Here is a 24,958-nt window from a genome sequence, read left to right as displayed (position 1 = left end):
AAATGGTGGAAACGATTTTGGCACCATATGTCCGCGTTTATTACGGCACAATTTTTGCTGTGTACTTTCGCGCTAGATAATTTACGGATAAAGTGGCTCTCACCGATATGGATGAACGCTCTGCTATCGACACAATAAAGCACTTTTTGGACCTTGTCATGTAACACGTCCGGACATCATTTCCAAGATTTTTACTGAGCGTCGACAACAAGCCTTTCACAAAAACAAAAAAAAAAAATGTTTCCCTCCGTTTCATGAACTGCATCAACTAAGCAAATGTGCAAGCCTGTCGGAAAAGGTTGATCTGGTCTTAAATGTGTTTCTCGGCAAGAATAGATTTAAACTCCTGCGACTGGTTGCCAAGCGACTTCACGTCACACGAAAAGATTGGAAAGTAACTGCGACAAGAAACAGCACCGCCTCGAAAAGCAGAAGATGACTTTTGCTGTACTTTTGTCTTTGCGCGGATTAATGCCGCCTCGTGAGAGGATTGAGGAATTGAAAATGACATTCAGCCCGAGTCAAATGGCGGAATTATTTTTAAATTGAATACAGGATAGTTTTTGTGGTGTGCGTTCAGTGGAAGCGGAATATAAAATGTTGCTGGAGTGACAATCTTTGGCCTGAAGTTTTTTTTTGTTGTTGATCTTGTGGTTTGGATTGACCTTCGTTTCAACTCAGATCAGAAATAAATGGCACTGTCACTTCCATCACCATTCTCCTCGTTCTCAAGTTGTCTGTCATTTTCTCTCCCCTCAGAATAGACACACACGCACACACAAACTCCAGAATACAGCGAATTTTCACACATCAGATGAACAATGTCCCCACACACACTCATAAAAACATTTTCTACAAAGTTTCTCGCATCATTGGGAAACATTCCGATTTTTATTGACACACTTCAGCTTTCACGAGGCCTCATTCACTTGAGCCTTCACAATTTCCGTCCTCTGTTTTGTTTGTCTGTGCGCGTACAGCCTTGCAGTCAAATGTTTATTGGCATTGAGGGGGCAATTAGTTGTCCTTATATGGGCAACAAGAGGGACATTATCACTCGCACATCTTAAGGGGGAATGGATTTACACGGTGCCAGCAATTCTGCACTTCAGTGGCGCTTCACGAATCCGATACAAACTTTTCTTAGAGCGCAATTTATGTTGAGCGAACACGTTGAAGTTGACACAAACGACAAATGGAAGGATGTGGGGGGGCTTTTGTATTGGCTTCTCAGCAGTGGCGGTTTTTTGGTATGTGCAACATGCACGGCTGCATGGGGCAAGAAAATGCCGTGTGAAATGGTTTTCTACTTACATAATGGCTTGTAAACCGCTACCATTTCCATTGTAAATTTTCATCCTCACACGGGGCACCAATTTAGCGGGAGTGTGATCCGCTTCACCGCTTCATTTTAGGTGACATGCAAAACCGTAAACCCAATTGTTCCCCTTCTTCTGTTCAAAACTATTCATCCAATATATTAAAAAAAAAAAATGTCTTCCAATGTGATAGTAACGATGTAATAAATGCCTCATGATTGAGCTACACGTCCGTTCCATAAAACAAACACAGTGCAGCTCAGCCTCTGGCTAGCAGATGTCCTGGCAAACAACTAGCTTTTGGCGGCACATCAAAATTGTTCACGCTATTGAAATGGCATCACTCAAATGTGAATTTCAGTGCGGCAAAAATAAAACCAAACTAGCATGGCGCAAACATGAGTCTTGCAGTGACATTTCAACAGCCCCTTGCGGGCTCTTCAGATGGAGGCAAAGCCTTAACAAATGCCACTGGTGCTTTTGTATCATAATCAGACTGTTCAAACTGTTGCACTTCTGCAGCCTTCATTTTCAAAAAAAAAAAAAAAGAAAAAGGAGCGGCAAGCAGTGGTATACGCCACCTGTATAGTTTTGGCTAAGCATGCTCGGAATCTGTGGCGGAGCAGCAGTGTTGGGCAAATTACTTCCAAAACTTGCATTTGAATAAAATAGAATGAAATACATATTCAACTTTCATGACCGACAACTTATGACAAGTAATAAACTCTGCTCATGGTGATTGGTTCATTAAAAAAATCTAAATTGTAAATGCTTTAATGGGTCACTTGCTCATCCTGCATTAATAATGAGGACAGGGCGCAGCACACTATGAGACGCGTGCTAGCTCGCGCGAGCTAGCTCGCGCATGCTAGTAGCTTTGACAAAAGCAATACCACAGACACTGTAGGAGCTTGGATGACAAGATAGCCGATTACGATGTCAAGGGAGGGAAGTCACAAGTTACCACACTCGTTAGAGTCACGGTTTCAAATCAAAACAAAAAATTTGCTGAACAGCATACCGGCAAACAATGATACAAAGAAACAAAATTAACACAAAAGATGCATCTCTCATGATATTAATATCCCCCCCAAAAAAAAAAATAAATAACACAAAAAGAGTATTGCAATGCATTCTGGGAGCCTATCAGCCTCAGCCAATCAGATGGCTGGTTAGAGAGATGTGAGTGGTGTGCTTAAGGCAGTGTGTTGGGTTTTTTTTGTTGTTTTTTGCAGAGTCTGTTGTCTAAACCTGTGACGTTTCTTGCTTGCAATAACACGAATGATAAGACAGACAACGACATCGTGGACAGCAGCTCTTTTGTTGTTATATTACTTTGTTACAGCCTAAATGTAAAATACTACATTACTGTAACGGGTTACTTTTGTCACTTTTTTTTTTTGAACACGTACCCCTCAACACTACAGATCAGGTAACAGCAGTTCTTCAAATGTGAGTACAGCCGCACAAAGAGTTAAAATACCCAAAAGTCTTTTACTATTCTCTACAATTTTGACCTAGATAATGATATCGAGACACGAAAGAAGATGGAAGCTCATTTTAAACATGGAACAGACCTTTTGTGCCCACGATTGGCATTTTGCCGCCAAATGTGTCAAGCGAAATCCTCTTCGCATTTATTACGTAGCTGTCAACGTTTTCTTTCATTGGTCAGCTACTCTTTCAAATTCTCTCCAGTGCAACCGTGTCGCAGAGCTCTTGTAATTACATTGCAGGCTGCCATTAAGGCAGGCAAAGGAACTCACCTGTGCAGGAATAGTCATCGATCCTGATGTAGCCCGTATGACAGATGCACATGAATGAGCCGGGGGTGTTAACACACATGGTGTTCTCCCGGCAATAGTGCTTCCCTTCAGCGCACTCGTCAATATCTGAAAAAGAAAGCGGGAGAGAAAAAACCAAAAAAAAAACACAAGGCAATACTGGGTTAGATTGGATTTCTTTCAATCAAAGATCTGCAATGTCCATCTAGCAAGAGCACCGAGAGTATTTGGCTAATCATATCGTAAAGAGGCCCGTCCATTGACCTTCATGTAAAGAAACATTCCAATTATTGAATAGCGGATTACAGTTTTGCTCTTTCTTCTAGGGCGCATGTTAACTTGTTTTAAGTCAATATTCTGTTAGACCAGGTTCGTGATTCGTTATTGATTTAACTTCCACTTTATTTTGTCAGCTTGAACTAAGCAGAAAGAAGTTTCTTACATAATTGCCTTCCTCTGGAAATAGGGCATATTTAACATCTTCCACTAAGGTCTTGGAGAACATTTTTTCAGGTGTTAAAACTTTAAAAGTCACGTTAATTTCTTGGACTGTATGAAAGTGTTTCAAAACTAATTTAGTAGCTGAGTTGAATATATTGCTTTTTGCGTCAGGGCTGCCAGACTCATTAAAGTTCAGGGCTCACATACACCCAAATGTGAGCTAACAAGATATGAATAACAATTCCAAATGTTCCTGATATTTTTGGTAGAAAAAATAAAATACAGCATTCACATTGGACACCCCTGGTTTAGAAATTTAAACTTGAAGGAAGCACAAACATGGGTAGCTGAGCGGGTTCGTGGTTATCACATTTTCTGCATAGTTCTAAGGTTGTGGATTTAGGCCTTCCTGTGTGGAGTTTTCCCCAGGTACTTTCACATGAAAGGACGCATTTGAGGTCATTCAAAAGACTCCAAATTGTCCCAAGGTGTGAATATGAGTGGTTGTTTGTCTACATGTGGCCAGTCCAGGGTGTTCCCGTCTGCCAAAGTCAAACTGGGACCGGCTTCAGCTCATCGGCGACCATAATAACGACAAACGCTATAGAAAATGAACACAATCCTATTTTCAACAGCTCCGATTGAAATTATTCTATCCCTTCGCAATTTGAAGGTGTCTTTTTTGGGAAATATTCTTCTTGAAGAGAGGACCATCCTATCATGAAAAACCACCTTGTTGCTTCACAAGATGGCCTCCTTGGCGCTCAAGCAGCTTTTGGACCCTGTGCAGCCGTTCGGTGGCAAAAAAGCCTTCAGATTCCCCAAAAAACGAATGAATGAAAGAACGGCAGACAAGGGACGGAATGCAGATGGTCCATTTGCATTCTTTCCAAATGAAGACACTCAGACAGTGTCTTGGTCCTTTTCAGAGGCGTGTAAGTAACTGTTCATAAACCAAAGTTCTTTTGGGTCGACTGTAATATGAAGTGGCTCATGTGGCTTTAAGAATGTCATTTATTAGTTCGGCCTTCTCGCGCTCACCGATCCGATTTTTGGGATGGAATAACAGTTGCTAAGGCAACAGCTATTCCTGGGCTTTTAAAAACGGAGAATCCACAATCTTGCTCACGGTATAAAGATGAATATCGATAGTGCGATGCAATCGAATGCAATTAGAATCAAATCAACATTGAACGAAAACAAACAGCACGGTATTATGCTCCAAGGTTTTTGTCCGTGTTGATTCCGCAGGTCAATTGTGAGAGTCAGTCTCCACAGTCCTTGCTATTATTAATCATTATCAATCTATTATTCATTTATTGGAATCCGTGTCTGCTTGGGTGCACAAAGACATACAACCTTGAATTGGTTCCATGCCAGACGCTTTTGCTGGCCTGCGCACTTGAAGTTGAATTTCAATAGATTTGCATCGGCAGTATCTCCGCTTACGTGTCCTTGCACAAAGCGAATAGCTCAAGCACTTGCCCGCAACGGTACCGTTCACGTTTCCTCATTTCACACTTTTCCATCCATACAAGCTCTTCATGCTATTGAAAAGCGTTTGGGATAAATGCAGCACACAAACAATCTCCCCACCGATGAAGGTACGTGTGTCTTTCACGACATGAATGGAGGCTGAGAGAACTGGCCTTGTGGAAACCTGGTGGTAAGAGTAGTTGGGAGGGGGGGGACAAAATAAAGCAAAGGGCAAACATCACAAGACCCGGGAATCAAGTTGAGAATGAAAAAGGTGCCAAGTGAGAGATAAAGAGCTAAGAGAGACCGCCGTCCCAACGAAAAGGGAAAAAAAAAAAGAATAAATCATGGATTTAACACAAAAAGTGAGAAAAAGGATGGCCAATTGCAAAATCTGTCACTGGTCACAAGGGAGAATTTTGGAGGTGAAAAGAAGAAACTACGAGACCAGAGAGACAACGCGTGCAAAGTAAAAAGTAAACAAATGGCTAGTTGAGAATTCGGTCACTAGCCTTGAGTAAAGTTGATGAGTTTTGGAGGGAAACGGAAGAACAGGGAAGGGTGATATTGCAACCTCTGAGAGAAAAGTAGAGGTTGGAAAGTGAGAGATAAAGAAGTAAGAGACAATTGCATAAAGTAATAACCGGGGTCTTAACATCATAGGAAAATAAATGAATGTCCACTGTTGCTCGCCTTCAGAAAAGTTCAGAGTTTTGGGGATAAAAAGAAGTTAAGGTAGAGGACAAATTTATAATAGCAGAGAGTAAAGGGTAAAAAAAAAAAAAAGAGTCTGTGTTGAGATTGAACTAAAGACGAGGGCAATTGTTCAGAAGAAAGAAAAAAAAAAAAAAAAACGCATGACCAATTTAAAACCATCACTGGCAAAGAGAAAGGTTGAGGGTGAAAAAGTTAGCAAGTAAGAGATAAAGAAGTAAGAAGGATTGTCCTTTTCAAAAAGGGCAAAACCCATGGCTTTAACCTGCAAGATAAAAAAGGGAGGACCAATTCGGAACTCTGTCACCGGCCTCGAGGAAAGTTGAGAGCTCAAGAGAATTTTGAGAAAGAGCAGCGAAGGGCAAAACCACAAGACTGATTGTCCAAAAAGAAAAAGGGCAACACTTTGGATTCAGCATAGCGTGGAAGAAAACAAACGGCCACTTGAGTTTTGCCGTGACAGAAAGTAAAAGGGAAGTGCAAAACCACAAGACCAGAAAGACAAGTTGAGAGTTGGCACAGACGTACGAGAGATTGTCCCGAAGAAAGGCAAACAAGGTGACTTTTATGACCAAGAGTAAAAATTTTTAAAAAAAAGCATTGCAAGGTGGGAAAACGAATGACCGATGGAAACGAGGGGTCACCGAGGACCACCGGCACTTGGAGGCACGATTTGTCACTGAAAAGAAATTCGTTCCCGGCTGTCCTCAACTGCGACAGTAACCTTCAGCCGAGCTCTCGAGGCGACAGCCTTCTTCTTCTGATTGGCCGAGCCCGACGACAGCTTGATTTGGAGCCTTATAACGGTAAGACGCCATCCATCCCACGTGTGGCGGCAGCCGTTGGGTTTGCTCAAACAATACATTAAGGCGCTGAGATGATTGGCGCACCGACAAATTGCTGTCTCTCCATTAGGTCGCTCCATTTTCTTGATTGGCTCGTCACGCGGAGAGGAGAAAAAGGCTGACCGGGAGTCAACGGGGAGCATTTACCACTCGTCGAAGAGATCAGGGTCGATCTGCTCCCTCGGCTCGGGATCGGCCAGAATTCAATATTCGTACAACGGGAGCTTGACTTCCGAGTTGGGATGCGCGTCTCGCTATTAAAAGACGTTTCGATACGTCTCGACTTTCCAGGCTCTGTTTTTGCCGCCACAACCACCGGCACAGTCCGTCACATTCATGGGTGAACGTTGACACTCGATTCGGTGACCACGCTGTTCCCAAAGTACGGCGACCTGGAGAAAAGCCGGAAAATTCCTGCCTTTTTAATAGGCGGCGTTAAAGCGGACTTGAACGAAGATTATAATTGTTCTGACATTTTCACTCTCCCCTCTCGGGCTCATTAAAGTTATCCCAATAGGATATAAATAGAGGCTTTATCCGTCTTCATTTGCATGGCATGTAGCTTGCAAGAGCGCCCTCGCTATCTTCTGTCCCATACTGCACACCAGCAAGGTCTGGCAGAAGCGAGATAACGCTACCATCGCCTTTGGATATCCCACAAAGAAGTGCGATCATGTGCCATTCCACCAGACGGCCTCCTCTCGCATTGTTCGCCTAGCAACTCACTCAAAAGTTTTCAATATAGGCCGCAACCCTTCTGCCGGGCCTGCTGGAACGTCTTTCTGGTATTTCTCGGTACACACTTAGAGCAATCAGAATGAGGTACACGGAGACAAAGAGTCGAAAGAGAGAGAGTCGCTCAAAACAAATAATCGTTCCAGTTGGCCATGCTTCATCGAGTCATGCGGAACAATCGTACAAAGTTTGGATTAAGTGGAATTTCTGAAGTTGTACAACTACCACCATGCAAGATCTTGGTTTAGCACAATCAAACGATTGATTTTTTTTACAATCAAGGGCTCGAATCATCGAGTTTGAATCTTGGCTCATTGTGTGTCGTGTTTGCGAGAAGACAAATTCCTTGCGTGTTTTACATACTTGGCCAAGAAAGATAATTCTGTTTTACCGTATTTTTAGGACTATAAGGCTGGACATAAGCCGCAGTAACTCTTTTTGAAAAAAATAAAATAAAAATTATATACAAGCCGCACCAGGCTATAAGCTGCAGTTTTCTATGTCGAAAAAAAAAATAGTTGTTTACTGCATGTACAGAACGATTTTGTACTGTGAATGCCCATCAAGGTACATCAACAGATTCTTAAAATACGGCTTTCCTTTTAACACGGCAACAACTTTGCAAATTAAAACAGAACAGACCGAAAAGAAAAAAAATAAAATAATAAAATAATCAAGATTTATTGAGCGTATTTTCTGAACTGTAGAGCGCCCCCTACCGGTGAAAGAAAAATCCACAGAAAAGACGCAACGTTGTATCGGCCACATGGTTCAGAATCGAGGAAAAGAGTAGCGGCTTATAGCCCGGTAAATACAGTAAAACATTTTAAAGACGCTTAGGCAACATGGTGCCCTTGTGCTTCGAATTTCAGCTCCGGCCTTCCTTTATGGAGTTCAAAAACGGGCTTGTTAGGTTCACTGAATGCTCTATCGGCATTATTCGAAGTAATAGTTTGTTTGTCTATATGGGCCTTGTGATCGGCTAGGATCCCTCCAGGTTTTACTACCGCCTCTTGCCCCAAAAACAGCTGAGAGAGGCTCCAGATCACACTACAATAAATGGCTTGAAACTTTTTTTAGGCTTTTCTATGATGCTTATTACGGAAGAAAACTTCAGAAATTGCTATTAAAAGAGAAGAAAGGAATAAAAAAAGAACAGAAACTGCATCAAGTATGTCACAGTTATAGTTAATAAGATTCATAAATTGTCTGCAGTTCGTTTGATTACAGGTCACAAACGTCTTGCCATGTTGAATTAATTGCCTTTTTAGTTTCAGATGAAAGATCATGCAAATGTGCGTTGTTGTTTTTGTGTGTGTGTGCGTTATCGCTTTGTTGCTGCATGCAACATTAAGTAGCAATTACTGTTTCCATGTCTGTTTGAGAGAAAATACCGACGTGTTCAAATTTGACAAAATGAGCTGCTTCGAAGTGAAGCACAACAAGTGATTTTGCATGTCATTCCCTTATCATGAACGTTTGCGGCAAATTTGGAAAATGGCTCCCAAATGAACAAGTTCAAAAAGCCCCCAAAATGTGTGGAAAAAAAAAAAAAAAAAAAAACAATAACAAAAAAAAAATAAAGCAAAAAGCTTCACAGGCAATTTTCTGGAGAGGAAGCAGGAGCCAATTAAGATGACTGAGTGGGAGTAACGAGTTGGGAATGTGCATTCGGAGCGCGGGGCTCCAAATTGTCTCAATAACGTGCGCTCGCTGTGATCAAACGCTCCAAATGTGCTCTCTGACTTGGAAGGATGCATCAGAAGAAAAAAAATCCCAGGATGGGTGCGTTTTTGTTTCCACGTGTGAGAAAAGATGTTGCCATTTTTTTTTTTTTTTTTTTTTTTTTTTTTATAAACGCACCAGAGCAGCATTTCACATAAGCAAAATTTATAATCTCAACACATTCGTGCGTAACTTTAGCTCAGCATCATGTGAGTGACTGACTAGACATGAAGAGGGTTTACCCAAGTGCCTGGTTTATTCACTCCCCTGACACCTCCCCGGGGTTCGCTTTCTCCATTACTGCTCTCGTTCATCTTAGATAGATTTTCTCCTGCGTCTTAATTGACAAAATGTCATCATAAATCACTCGTTAGGCGAAAGGGTGCAGGTCAAAGCGATGAGGACGATGCGCTTATTGGACAACTGTGCTCATTTCGAACGGTGTCTCGGAATTGACGTGTTTTTTTTGTAGTAACTGCGTCAATATAAGGGAATACAAGAGGTGAAAACAAAAATGTTTGATGATTACATTGCGGTTGAAATCAGATTTGAGCATTTCTTATACGTTTATATTCCTTCACTGGAATTTAAATGTTTACTGCCACCGACGAATATACTCGAATTAATCAAGTGTGTTTTTCAACAGGTGGGCATGGAAGAAATTCAGGTAGCTAAACCACTGTGATGACTAACAAATCCCCGTGAATGGCGGCGTCGCATCACTTAGGATTTGTGATCAGCACTGCTTTTGAGTTGAAGATAAAAATTAGGCGGTTCATTTTTGCTCGTCATGTCGATCATGAGGAAGAGAAATGACAAAATGTTGGAAGTCGTAAACAATTTAGGCACCTCACATTTGAAGAGTATACGTACCGTATACAAATTAGGGTTGGGCATCTCGCCGATAAAAGATCATTTGACGTTCTCTCGATACATGGGGTGCAATTACACGATTCGAGGATGGTACATTTAAAAATGTAACCATTCAGTTTGAAATTGGTGAAATGCCTTTTCCGATTCAAATCGTTTTTTTTCATGATTTCTACAGCGACACGCTAGGTTAGTAATACACTACATGCAGATACTGAGAAAAAAAAACCTTTGATGCTCTTTTTAGGCACGCTTTTTGTGGAGTCCTACATGGAGATAATATATTCTTCATGATATGCGGGCCATAATATTAATTCAGATTAAAATTAGACTAATTAGGTAATTATCTATCAAGTACACATTCACTTTTTTTCTAACCCAGTTCTCAGTGTGTGGAATGAATATAACTCAGCATGTTAAGCTCCTTAAAAGTATTTGAAGGCATGTCCATCTTCGACGCTATCTCTGTGAATGAAGCTCGTCTCATGTGGCATTTGGAGTGGACAGATACCGTTATTTACACACTGGGGAGTGTGTGTGTTGTGAGTGTACAGTGTGATAAAGGGCCGCAACATCTCTTTTGGGTGACATTTCAGCGGGGTCACGCAGGTGAAGTGTGGGCAAACATAGCCAGACGCCGGCAGTATGTCAACACTCGGCTGTGTGAGTGTTATTGCCGGGCCGTGATTGAGTTCTGGAATTGGCCGAGCTGTTCAGTATGCGCCAATTAGCCTGCCGCCACCCTGTGACATTCAAAGGATAGCACGGGCAATCATATTGGGTGCATGTTTACGTATGACATGCACACACACACGTTGATGATTTTAATGCATCACTGTGGGTTATGTATCATGTCTAGTGGGATGAGGGCACCTTTTCTTCGGGAAAAGCCCCTTTTACACTGGCCAAAAGAGAAAGCTCCAATGGGGATGTAACAGATTAGGGCTGGGTATCGATTCAAATAGCCAAAATCGATTCAATCCGATACACTGATTCGATTGGGTTTTCGATTCACTTTGATTGATTTTCGATTCAGTCAAGGATTTCACGCAGTGCATTAATAAAATATTAATAATTGCATTAAGAATGGAAGCCAATGCAGTGACATGAATCATGTACGTTTTATTGAACATGACCTGATCGAAACGATCAATACATCATGCATTGTTGACATCACAGCTTCCGCCATTTTGTTTTGACACGCGACTTTGGCATAGTGACAAGATCGCGCGTCACGTGTCATGTAAATTTATTTATTTATTTATGTTACTAAAAGTAGCTATACATGGTTTTATGAATCGATATCGGGCTATGGAAAGGCAAATTGATTAAAATCCATCGATTGATTTTTTTAAACCCAGCCCTATAACAGATCCGGAAGGATCGGACAATAAAAATTGTCAAATGTTTGCATTCATTTGGGAATAAAATGTGCTGATTGCTGAAAAAGTGCAAATGTGGGCAAGATGGGAAAAATGTACAATGAATGTCCTGAATGAGCTCCTTAGTTCAAAATTGATTTTTTTTTTTTTTTTTTTAAATCAGTCGAGAATTGCGGAAGGATTGGGTACATTATTAAAACGCCTCCATTCATTGAGAAAAAGTTGTTATGCAAAATGCGAAATACGGAAAGAAGTGGGGACATTTTGGAATGTAGAAAAGACATCTTGATGTTGAAATGGTTTGATTAATAATCCAATTGGAAGAGAAATACGGAAGGGACTCCAACTTGGAAAATTTCCCCACAGACATGAAATGCTTGAAATAACTCAAGTAAATTCACACTCTCTCTCTGTTTGTGACGACAAACTTCTTAAATGCGACATTTGTAAACAACTGAGTCCGCGTTTCCTGGCAGTCCGTCCTCTCCACGGCACGGGGATGAATAATGGTATTATCTCAACATGTTGAACTATACTGATTGTTCAATTTAGACACAATCACGGAGGCTGTCACTTCTCCTCAGCACACCCCTCCGTCTAATTCCATGTCGAAGATGCGCGTGTCGAAAACAGGTTATGGGGCTGCGGAGGCAGGCCCGTGAGTGCCAATTTCAATCTTACGGTCAACACAACTAACTGTCTTAAGTGTTTTTTATTCCTGGTTTGTTTTTGTATTTAATTCATGTTGTGTATACATTTATGACATTTTGGATGGCTTTATTGTTTTGTTTACCCACAAATGTGTTTAACACTTCCGATTGTATTATACGTTTATATTTATTTATGATTTACAGGGAATCGTGGAACATCCAATGTGGAGTACAATTTTTTTGACTGGCAAAATGTGTTTGCAGGTAAACAAACATTTTTAAATAACTTTTTGGTTTTTAATAGTTTTAGTATTAGTTTTAGCTTTAAAAAAAATATAGAATTCTTAGGGGCAAGGTTAAAAAAAAAACTTTTTAAAACAACCATCCACACATCAAATACAGGGAATGTATTACAGTCCGCAGATTTTAAGGAGTCCGGAGAGAAGCCGGTCACTTTTCAAAATTAGACATTTTTTAGCCTCAAATAATAAATAAACCACAAGTACTGCTAGTCTTTTTTTTTTTTTTCCTCCATCTGTGTGGCCTGGTCCAAAGTGGCCGGTGGACCGGTGGTTGGGGACCACTGCAGTAGCTCACAAATGTGGCACTTGATCGCAAATAAAAAAATAATTGCGTCATTTAACCATGAAGAGTAAATCCAGCCACGGTGAGGAATGAACGTCGGAAAGAACACGCTCCATTTCCGTGGAATGCATGCAAATGGACACACGCGCACTCGCGCACACTTACATTCTCCAAGGCTGTGCTCGCATCCCCCTTGAGTTTTGTCTACTGCTGCTTCGATGAAAAATTTACACACAAGTGATGTCATGGGCTATTTTGAGCGCATCTCTGACCTAGGAATGTTTTAAAGAGCTCGAGTCTGCCTCTGCTTTTTATGACATATTGTGAGCGTGGGCTTCTGTTTCATCATCTCCTTGTTGTTTTCAATAAACACAACTGGAAATCGCAACGCCCCGCAATATGGAAAGTCATCCAGAAAGGAGAGTGGGGAGAATTTCAATCAGCATTTTAGCAACTCCACGAGGGCAGACGTCGCCACAGTCGACAGGATGTTTTGGCAAACTTATTCTACATTACAAACAGAACAGATGACAATCATGTAGCAAATGACTTCCCGAGAAATAAATTGTTTATGAAAGAAGTGCAAGAGCAAAGGGGAGTCATTTTCCATTTTTTTTTTTTTTTTTATGTGCCGGAGTAGCGTGTATGACGCAAACAATCACGGCGAACCCCGGCAGCCTATTTCAGAGCGAGACTCAGCCGCCTCTCGAGACGAATCGTGCGGCTCTGAAGTGTTGATGTTGGAGGCGCCAGTCTCACACTGGTAATGGGATGGGTCGGACAACAAAGGCCTGCCGAAAAGAAAGCTCGAACGGCGCAGGTTTAACGGGAGATAAAAACAAAGAGCTACCGAGCTGCGAGCGGCCTTGTTTTCGGGGTTGTCAGCAGGACAAGGGACCAAAGGGATTGGGAAAATTCGCCATTACACCAACACAAAGTGAAAAGGGAAGAAAAACATTTCTGAATTTATCCAAGAGGAAATAATGGAAAAGGAATTCTTCTCTTTCACGAGCTGAAAACACAGATTAATTAGAGAAGCAATGTTTCAGGTCAGTGGTTAGCATGCCTGCCTCACAGTTCTGAGGTTCACTGAAGACTTCAAATCAGGGGTGCCTAAGCAGTGGTAGAGCTAGATTTTTATCCTGGGGGGGGCGCAAAGGGGGGCCAAGGCTATCCCAAAATCTTCTTCAGAAAATGCTGATAAACATTCATTACCACTTGTGTCCAAATATGGTCGAAACATTTTTCATATATTTCAGGGGGGGGGGGGCAGTGACCAAACAGCCAACAAAGTGCCAAGTACTTCTTTGAAGAAGAAAACAAGAAATGCATCGACTTGATGAAAGAACTCATGGAAAGCATCAAATTTGGTGGTTTCCAACCTCTCCTTCTCACTTTGCCGTCTTTCACACGCCACCGAGAGTCGAGCTGCCATGACGTGTTTTGTTTCATGTTTTCCTCGTGTCCCCTTTTGCATTCGTTGCCTTGCACGGTCCGTTTTTGTTTGCACCTGTTCTCGTCAGCCCAATCACTCGTGTCAGCCAATCAGCTCCTTCCAGACACTCGTGTCTCATCATTGCTGCGTCTCATATTTTGTTCCCTGTTTTTTGTGTCTTTGTCGGTTCGTTGTTATGAATATTATTATTTTATTTTATTTTTTTAGTCCGACTTTTTGGAATCACAAAAAAATCAATCACAAACGCTGTATGTGTTTCGGACGGATGGTGGATCTAATTTACCAATTTTAGTCGGTTTCCAAACTGTACGACCTTTGCGGTGTTAACTTGTTTTTCTTTGTCGTTGCCTTTGAAGCTTAAAAGACCGCAGACATCCTAAAAGGTCATGGCGCTATTCCTCATGCTTCAACCCCGTTAACAGCCGGACCAGGAGCAGATGGATGGAGTGTTTTGGTAACCACACCTCATCAGAGAAAAAAAATACATTTAAATTGAAATGAAAGTGAACAAAAGCATCACAACACTATAAGTGTCTTTGAAAAAAAAACACCAAAGTATTTAATAAAGTAATAAAACATTAACAAGGTTTATTCATTTCATTTTTTTCAAGTTCAGCGGGCCGGATTAAAACGTTGAATGGGCCGCATGTGGCCCCCGGGCCGTAGTTTGCCCACGCCTGTCATAGAGACAGTCACACAAATTAGCTCTAGAATACTGACACTCTGACCTACTTGAACCAAGCCGGCAGTCTGGCACAGAATTCAACATATAATATTTAGACAGTATTGCATCATATATAAAAGCTTTTCCTGGCTCTTGCTGGATCAGAAAGACTTGAAAGTAAAAAAGCAGCTTGAGGCAAAACTTTCTGGGGGAAGTTTTGTTTTTTCTTTGCAGCATTACCTTTCACGTGTTGTATGAAAAGGAAAGTATGTATGTACGAGAACATCAGAGGAATATTCCACGACAACAACAACGAGGTTAATCTTTTTGTTCACAAACAGCGCATCACGTGAGCTGCACGTCTGCCTGACGGTAAACAGGGACATTGTTTGGCGCTCAATGACAACCTTCAACCCCACGACGTCACTCCTCATTTATTCGAAGCTAGATAATACCTCCAATTATGCAGATTTTCCCGGAGACTCCGTCATTATCTCGACAAGTGGAAGCTTTTCACACCTAGTGTGTTTTGCACCTAAATGTGTCCCCGTGTACAGAATGTCGGCGGAAGATCAACACGAGAGCGGATGTCAAGTATAACTTTCATGCCACATTTTCTCGTGAAGCTCAGAAAAAGCGGGGTTGGCCATTATGACATGATGTTTACTACATACCCAGATGAAACGGCATTGCGGATACTGTAACGCTCATGACTTTTTAATGGCATAACTGGCAGACATCCAGTCAATTGGGGGAGGGGTGGGAAATGGTTTGATGCAATCAAAACAAAGGCTTTTTTTTTTTTTTCTTAAAAAAAGTCTTTGAACCAGCGGCGGGAAATGTATAGCCGGGGATCACATGGCACCCTCTCCATTCTTCAAAGCACGTTTTCCAAGAAATGTTGTTCAGGGTAGGGCTGTTTTTTTTTTAAAGGGCTCTTGTGCCCCACGCTCACAAAGCAGGTCACACTAACCAGCGTCGTACTGATTTAAAAAAAAACCAAAAAAACAAAAAAAGTGTCGCGCTGTCACCCGCAGTCCCGGAAGTAATTTATTTCGCCGCTGCTTGAATGCTAGGTGCCAAGCTATCTTGCGCCGCAGACTTCATTTGTATATAAGTCCGTGCACAGCTGCGTGATGTGGATCATCTCCTCCATGGAGACAAATAAACGACCCCACTAACAAGTAGCGTTTTAACCCAGGAGGCGAACGAGGAGTCGTTAAGCGTGCTCATCGCTAAAGTGAAATGCAGAGACGGGAAAGTCCCAAAATAAGTGCTTCGATGTACGCTCGACTTTTAACAAAAGTCTGACTCGAACCACGTGAGGGTGAAGAGCCAGCAGCTACGAACAGAAATGTTGCATTTCAAAAAATATATAATCAGACATAAAATAAGACACAAGCTACATTAGCAATTAGCAGACGCTTTCAGACCAGAAGACGCAAATGGCTGACGTCTTCATGACGAAGAGGTTCGATGTCAAATGTATATTAAATATTTATCATTTTAAAATCTTGAGAAAGAACTGCCCGCTTCACAAAACCTCTTTATTGCCCTCGCATTATTATAGTAAAAGCTTTTATTGTTTTTAATTATATGATGGTAATTTCATGTAATTTCAAAATCGCCAAAAAAAAAAAAAAAAAAAAATCTAAATCACAACATCTGTCAGAAAATTCTCAACAAAATTTTTTTCTTCAAATTGTTCAGCCCAAGTAAAGGGTGCTCCTATTTTGGCATTCAAACAAGTCCATGAAGGGCAGTGCGTTGGTTGAATGTCAATGTGTGCAACATGGCTGGCGACATCTGGCCCTCGCTGATGCTGGACGCTCGCCCCAGTCGAGAGCGGACCGGGCGCATACAAACACAAAGCTACGCCGCTGAATCACAAATTAATCAACGGAATGAGAGGACAAACGCCGACCTCTCAAATTCTGTCTGTGAAGCACTTAGCGCGTGTTGTGGGCACAGATAATGAGAGGATTACCGTCTCCCATCTCGAAAGGATTACGCGATACATGCACAAAATCAGGGGCATTCGACTTTTTTTTTTTGTTATGTTTTAATTGTTTCCTCCAGGATTAGCACAACCAAACCTATATTTTCAAGTGATACAAAACAACAACTCTGCTGCAGCAACTGGCATTAGCCTTCCCGATAGTTTTCATTTTTCTTTCTTGAGTGCTTGAGGGGCAAACAGAACCGTGCCCCTCCAGATCTCGCCGATGCCTTGTGATGAAAAAGGTTTTCTTACAGTTGAGCTTTTGGAACACTTCTACTGTCAAGACTCCCCAGAGAAATATGCACTTTCCAGAAAAAATGACATTTCAGACAGAAGCGGGCAGAAAGAACGGTGTGCAGTAGTATGCCCTTGAAGGTTGCATCCGCCATTGCAAAGTCACACAAAGAAATAATGCACAATCACAGAGCAAAATTGAACCGCTGCCAACGAGGACAATACGAAGAAGCAACATTACTCCTGTGAAGATGGCCCTGAATGAATAGTCCTATACAAACATCCCTCACATGAGCACCTAGCTAGCCGGAGTAGCCTCATTAGCATAGCTAACAAAAAATATAATCAGTATATTGATTAACGAGCAAAGCATTATTCTTTTTTAGCGATACAGTAGTCCATTTACTGTAAATGCATTGCTTAGAGACCAGTGCTTCTCAATTATTTTCTGTTACGCCCCCCCCCCCCAGCAAGAGGAAAACAATTCACGCCCCCACTACACCACCCACTATACGGCGCAACTATAAATAATAGCATATTGGTTGCAAAACAAACCGACACCAAAGAGTTGATAATCGCTGCGCACAATAGGCAGGGAGGGCGCCGCTGCCATCTACTGGAGTGGATGTGCAATTACACTTTATTGTAATATGGCGGGGGGGGGGAAGCATGTTCCCCAGGGTCATACGCGCCCCCCCTCACCTTTTTGAGTTTTCGTCGACTAAATCTGACGAAAACTAATCAGCTTTTTCGTCCAAATGCCTAAGACTAAGACAAAATCTAAAATGCCTGCCAAAAACAACACTGTTGGGAACCTCTGTTTTAAAAGACCAAAAACATGTCCAAATGTTTTTTTTTTTAGATTACAAAATGTATGCTAAAATTAACGAGAATGCTTCTAGGAAAGTGTCAGCGCGAGTCCATCTATGCGTCATAGCAAAAGTGCCAATGTGGAAATCATCGGAGAGGCTCTACCTTCGCAGTAGGCGTTATCATCTCGCAGGGGTCGGAAGCCATCCTTGCAAACGCAGCAGTCTCCGGCCTCTAAGTTGACGCAGTCCGAGTGCTCCGCGCAGCCGTGGCCCTCTGAGCAGAAGTCGTGACCTGCAGAAGGCACAGACAGGAAGAAGACGCAATCGATAGCAGGCGAGTAGTTTATCCCCGCTCGGGAATCAGATCACCGGCTGCGTTGTTTGACTGCTGATATTAGAATGGTTTCCTATTTTGCCAGCTGTCATTGATTTGTTTCATGGTAACGAAAAGAATTGCTGCTCTGGGGGGGCCGTCTAGCCGTGATGCTTGATGCCTTCGAAGATTTATGCTGTCAGGAAATCAAATGTAGAGGGCAAAGAATGAAGATCAGATGAAAAGGTCAACGATTTACAGCCGGTCTGCTTTAATCTTGGCATTTGTTTTTATCAACAAACCAGCAATGGGATTTTGTTTCAAGCAATTCTTGCTACCATCTGTTCTTTAACGGCAGAAAAACCGGAAGTAACTCAAGCTATGGCGTCCGCAATTAAGGGAAACAAACTTTGCCGTCACGACGCACTCACATGAAATGAAAAGTAAGACGTTATCACAACTAATTTAGTGAAAAAGTGGAGATTCAAAAAATATCGTGGATGGGTGAATTTGCAAATGCTGAACCACAAAAACATGGCTCGATTGTCAAAGGAAAAGGAAATTCTGAAAGTCCCAATCTGTGACTACATCTGTGCATTTTTTGTCAGTAGGTGCATGTGAAATTATGAATTACATTTTTGATATTGCGACGCTCTTCAACAGCGATATAGCGGCCAACGGCAACCTCTCATGAAATCGAGTTGACAAACTCAGCACGTTGCGCAACAGTTCAGTTCGGCTTCCGCTGCGTCGCAAGATGTGCAGCGGGCTTTAGAAGGATCCCTGGAGACTGCCAAAAAGACCCTGAAATGGCTGCCTCAAACCAGACTTCTTGTATCTTTCAAGCTAGGGTTTCTTGAGGCTTGTTTTGTGGTTCTACTTACGTTCCATAGTGAAAATGGCTTCAGCCGATCAAATATTTATTTAAAAAAGTGGAGAGGGGGCCTTATTGAGCCAAAATTTCCACCTAAATAAAAGGTAATGAGTATGAAAAAGCCTTCAACAAGGGGATTTCTTTTAGTTTTCTTACAGAAAAGCATTATCTCCACCCTAACACCCTGAACTTTCTATCTTACCTTCAAAGGCTTGCCACCCACTCACTCCACTCAAACAGCTGCTCCAAATAAACCACTTGATTGGCTTTAATTGCCACGCTGGAGAACGTGTTTACGACCGTAATGAACAGAAACGACGAGTGTAAATCCCGCAAAAGTTGCACTTTGTCGAATTAATATCGATGTCAATCTATGCAAATGGGACGCTAATGAATAGCGCTGGCGTCAACATCCCCGTTGTGACGCTTCAAACACAAAGACGTGACAAGGCTTCCTCCTTACTTACCTCGACACACTTTGCAGCATCTGTCGCTCAAGGTGATCTGTTCTGACTCAGGACATTGGAGTTCGGGACACGGCTCGCCGGGGACCACTCGATGCATCGTCCTGTCCTGTGCCGGGCGGAGAATCGTACATGAGATACTTCCTCTCATCTGCCCAGTGTGGCCTGGACGTAATTACGCTGCTAATTATTCATCTTATGCGTTTCCTCTTTCTATCCCCCTCTCACCCTCCTTCCAAAAGCAATTACTCACTGGTCAATAGTGGTTTTAAGTGAACCACTGCTGAGGACGCAAAATAGTTCTTTTTCAGTGTTTCACATCATAGTTGATCATGCAGCAGTGAATCAGCCACATGAATAATTTCTGTGGTGAAGTGTTTGGTGAGAACTACTGTACAATGGAATCACTTTGCCAGCATGCTTCAGCTTCGTCAATTCGATTCCCTTCATATTTCAAGAAAAATAATAATATTGAATAAATACCTCTGAACCTGTGGGTGAGGAGTAATCAAGTAGATTTCATATCATTGGGATTGTGGAAGGTATTTTTGTACAAACTATTCCTTCCAATGGCTGCATACAGAAAAATGAAAGAATGCAAGGCCCGCTTTGACACGCTTCACCTTGAATTTATTTAAAGATCAAAAAGAATACGTCAGTGTTGGTAAGAATATACTCTCCAATTACATTTTGTGCTTAAACACATTATTTTTATTTATGAAGAAAACTAGCTGGGTTTTGAAGCAAAAAAAAAAGTGAAGGATTTTTTTTTTTTTTTTTTTTCAGGAATTAACAATGGGCCTGTATTCCATTCAAACATATCCGCTCCTGCGTTGAGCAACAATAGGATGACTTCAGCTTCACAAACAGAAGCAAAACAAGAGCATTCTGCACGAAGCTTTAGCTGACCTTGGCGTCGAGCAGAAACTGGAGCAAACAATCGCTGTTCAAGCTATTCGCTACTGTAACTGAATTATCTTTTTTTTATTGGGACATTTTGAGAAGAAATGCGATTACTATGTTTATTTCCTCTTCTTCTCTTCCCCTGCTTACCATCCCGTGTAGAACGTAAGAAGTACAATGCAAGCCAATGACATGGGCTTGTCAATTGTGAATATTAGCTTGTGCCAAGGGCCGCTAAAAACTGGGCGGTGGGCTGCAAATGGCCCATCAGCCGTAGTTTGGACACACCTGGTTTAGTGGGTTGGCTGAGTATTTTAGCTTATTATTGACTGAAATAGCGATAGCTAGTCCATCCGTGATCATGTTGACGACCACTCCTATTTTTTAATCAACTTGTCAATTGCTGCAGTCTCGCGTTAAGGCAATTTTCCTCTTTCGCTTAAAATTTCACGCATTAAAACTACGGTGAAGAGGAAGGCTAAACCCCGCCCCTTCAACCCGGTCGTCAATTGCTTTACATTAGTCAAATGACATAGGATTGTTTGTTGTTTGTTTTGAGCGGGCAAAACTTGGCTGAAGTCTTGCAAATCGCACCAAACAATTCTTGCCGCCCACCGGTCCCAAACTTGCACCCCCGCCATGCAGTCAGCAGGCGGGGAGGAGATGAGAGGCATGACAAGCATCTGTCAGGGGACGCCTGCAGCAGCGGGCTGACTGACAGTGCTCCTCATCCTTGTTTCTTTGATCTGCCAGGGGACCGCCGGTCTGTTTAGCGCAGGCCGCAGATGGGCCAGGTGTGGGCAGGGGAGCCAGGCAGCTGTCGGCAACTGCCGCTTCTAACGGCGCTTTGAGGCCCGCGTGGGGGTCACCGGTTGATACGATTGAGTTAAGTGAACAAAAAGCTACTAATTATATTTTTTGGTGATTGATTATACACCGCCTGGCAAAAATTGAGAAGTAAAGTTAATTAACGGCAAATGCAAACCACTCCATCTGTCACACTTGACAAGCTTTCTGAAAAAGTGCATAGTGACTACAATTTTAGAAAGGGAGGGAACAATGACTGCCGCATTTCGGGTTTTTTGTCTGAACGTAAAGTCAATTAGCAGGACTGTGACGGAATACATTAAAACACAAAAGAAGAAGATGAACAGGCGTGATCAATACAATTCAGATGAAGTTTCTCGAAAGCTCAGATTTGAAGAGCAGTAAACCTCTAATTAGGGCCCAGGACCAGCCTTGAATAGCAAAAAAAAAAAAAAAATCGAAGAGCAATTGACGACCCGTCCCCAAAAGTTAGAATTTTAATACCAAAAAATATTCTTCACAGACATTTAAGTAAAAAAAAAAAAAATCGTAATCAATTATTCCTCACCTCATTAAAGCAAAAAACATGAGCAATTGATGCCCCGTCCCAAAAAGTTATAATTTTAATATAAAATTAATAATTCTGTACAGACATTTAAGTAAAAAAACAAATTTAATTTAAAAAAATGAAAAAAACAAATGCAATCAATTATTCCAATGAATCCTTACTTATTTGCAAATAAAAATGATTTGTGAATTTTGGATGCCCTCCTAAAAATGTTTATATTGCCTAAATTAATAGTTTGACCGCTAAATCTAACACAAATTACGATCCCAAAACACTATCACGTGTAATTCATATTACAAATGACCCTTTTAAATAAATGATCCCTCAGTCGAAGATGTCCCACTTCAACAGTACTTTATTGACACCAATTATTACTTTTCTATAAGCCAAGGAATATTGTGGAGACCTGTGGCGGGCTACAGAAAGAGCACAAAAATACGCAAATTGAGTTTCACAGCAAATATCAAGAAAAAAAAAAAGCACAGATTCATGAATAGCAAACCAAGACTAGGCGAGGGCGAGGGTTCACTGTATTCTCTCAAAAAGCGGCTTCATTGAGAGAACATTTAACAAGCCGAAGGAGATAAAAAAAAAAGGAATGGACATACCTTGCACTCAAATAGAAGACACCTGCCCGAAGAGTCACGTACAGCCTTCTGATCGCCCTCCACTAGCTCCCTTCCACCGAACAGGCACACAGCTGTCATCAAAAATAAAAAAAATGACATCTGCCATATATGATTGTCGTCATGAGGTTCATTCGTCTTTTCAAAGCTCAAATTCAAGCACAGTATGCATTTTATATAATGTGTAAGCTATACAAGAATGTGGTCACAAAGTTATTGCAAATGTTACAAATGTATTAATGTGAATTAAGGACAACACATTTGTAATATTGTACGAAAAATGTTTCAAGTGAGAAATCTTGTGATGTATTAACGTAATGTTAAAAGAAAAATTTCATGAAGCCACAAAAATATTTTTAACGTGACGTTAATAAAGTGAAGTCATTTGCAATTATTAAGAATTAAGTTAGATTTTTTTTTTATTTCTAACACGCACTCAGAACGCACACAAGTCTACAATATAAATATTCCCCCCCCCCAAAAAAATAAAACAATAAAAAAAATTCAATTGCAATGCTACTCGAAAAAAAATTTAATATTACTCAAAAAGTATTTTGTTGAAAATGTCACAATCTCACATGAATAAACTTGCAATGTTATAAACAAAGACAAAAGTTACAAGAAAAAAGCAATATGAGAATCAAGTTGTGAGAATAAAATTGTAATATTCCAGGTATGAAAAAAATTAAATGCTAAATTAATAAGATCATTGACAGGGCTTAACTTTGTATCAGATTTACAAATTCATTTGCGTAATTAAATTAACTCGTTTACTGCCATTGACGGCAACAGACGTCCTTTTTTTTTTTTTTTTTACTCGGCTGGTTGTGATTGAGTTAAAATGACCCAAATACTCCTTCATAATGAGCTTATGAAAAACACTTGACATAATGTGCTTGTTATTTATTTAGCAGTTCACAGACTGCACTTGAATAGTTAAATCAGTGTGTTTAATAACAAGAAACATGAAATGATGTGGACCATGGCAAACACATTGCAATAACGCTGTCGAAAACAACAAAAAAAGTCAAAGCTCCTCCGTGCACAGATTTCGTTTATCAAGCCAACCGTGTCTTTGTCGAAAGCATTTGTAATGAGATGCGTGTTTGTCTATCTCGTTGAGATAAGCGGTCATGTTAGGCGTTGTGGTTATTAGAATCACCCACTATTTTTTTTTTAAAGAGGCGTAACACCTCAGAAGATTTGGACTCGCGCGGTGCACACTAACCATTCAATCCAGCGCTAATACTTAGTCCCTGATAAGGAATTGCGTCACGGCTATTGTTTGACGCTCGTGCGTCAGCCGGGTGGCCAACGGCGGTGTGTGTGGGAGTGTGTGATTGGAAAGCTCTCAAGTGACGTCGCTTTGCAGATCAGACATGCAGAGAAATATTCAAGCTAATAATCAGACGGCTTTTCAGCATTTTTCCCTCGTCATGCTCAAGTTTAAAAGGTTATCCTATCTCAAAGGGGGTTTTTTTTGTTGTTTTTTTTTTTTTGTCTGTGGTTTTTTTACCAAATTTTGCTGAGCCACAAACTGAGTGATTGTGACAGGAAATGTAGCGGTAGCTAATTAGGGAGAAACCAAAGCTCACATTGTTGCTAGATGAAAATTAAACAGAAACTGTTTGTTGTTGGGTGTGTATAACATCCCAGAAATAACTCGCTGCAAAAAAAAAAAAATGACAAGGAGAAGGCTTTGCAACCACAACGTAGCTAGCTACCAGATAAGCTAGCAGTTAGCCTAGCTCCATCTATTTCTACTTCAACTCTTGCTTCTTTGTATTTTCCGTCAGTCTTAGGAGATGTCCCGTGGCACCATGTTGCGATATTTTCTTCATCATGTGTGAGGACTCTCTCATTTTCAGTTTTAGAATCAACTTCCGCAACGTTCAATTTTAAAGGTTCTGTTGTATTTTTTTTTTTTTTTTTTCACATCCATCCTTTTCATAATCTTATCCTAGTCATATCGATAAAGCTAAAAGCCGCCATTCAGTGTTGAACAAGACGATATTTTAGAAACGGACAGGTTACCCTGACTGCCTTTACACCTCTTTTAATTCGGGTTAATGGAAGACGAACGCAAGGGTGAGAAAAGCTAATATCCTTCGGAAATTCATTTTCATTGAGCGGGGAATTGGGAGCTTGTGTGACGGTGAGGGGGCTAAAAAGAGTTCATTGACCCTCCAAAAAAAAAAAAAAAAGGAAAGTGGACCTTTTTGTGAAGCGATGTGAGGAAAAAGAATTATTTACCCAGTGGCGAGGTAGACCATGCACCTCCATGTTATATATATAGTTATATATATATATATATATATAAATATATATATATATCTCAATCAAGTGTGTGCAATCGTGGCGGTGTGTGGGAGGGTGGGTGTTTGGGGTTAAGAGTGCTCCACTCACGCTGACACTCCTTGCAGCAGGCGCCCTTCACATAGGCCGGCAGTGTGCCCGCCGGGCACTGAGGAGGTGGGCAGGAGATGGCCTCGCACTGCACCGTGCCGTTCTGCCGGAGAAAAAAAACAAGACCACGCATTGTTTGAGGAGAACATTTTTCACCGTTGTGGATTTCTGCTTAGTGTGAAGCAGAGTTGGTCGTGCAGTTAGAGCACATATACATACATACATTTGGAGTTTCTTTTCCGTTTTGATTTCCCTCCAATGCATTTCAACAGGCGAATTTTCCATATTCGGTCCCTAACCCTC

The 24,958-nt window shown here is 41.3% G+C and overlaps 1 protein-coding gene across 1 annotated transcript in view; it reads right to left on the bottom strand.

Moving 5' to 3' along the window:
* Positions 1–24,958, bottom strand: part of nell2a (neural EGFL like 2a) — a 76,884-nt gene that overhangs the window by 30,950 nt on the left and 20,976 nt on the right. Inside the window, exons 9-13 of the mRNA XM_088287207.1 lie at positions 24,656–24,758; positions 22,232–22,323; positions 19,349–19,454; positions 17,858–17,986; positions 3,086–3,211 (exon numbers count right to left, since the gene is read on the bottom strand). Coding sequence (XP_088143333.1) covers positions 3,086–3,211; positions 17,858–17,986; positions 19,349–19,454; positions 22,232–22,323; positions 24,656–24,758 — 556 coding nt within the window. The remainder of the gene's footprint in view (positions 1–3,085; positions 3,212–17,857; positions 17,987–19,348; positions 19,455–22,231; positions 22,324–24,655; positions 24,759–24,958) is intronic.

The sequence above is a fragment of the Idiotropiscis lumnitzeri genome, unplaced genomic scaffold (genome assembly GCF_059441095.1).
Source record: "Idiotropiscis lumnitzeri isolate Australia: NSW breed Sydney's pygmy pipehorse unplaced genomic scaffold, RoL_Ilum_1.0 HiC_scaffold_35, whole genome shotgun sequence".
In the NCBI taxonomy this organism is placed as follows: domain Eukaryota; kingdom Metazoa; phylum Chordata; class Actinopteri; order Syngnathiformes; family Syngnathidae; genus Idiotropiscis; species Idiotropiscis lumnitzeri.
The sequence above is the reverse complement of the archived record's forward strand: the minus strand, read 5'-3'. Positions and strand labels throughout refer to the sequence as shown.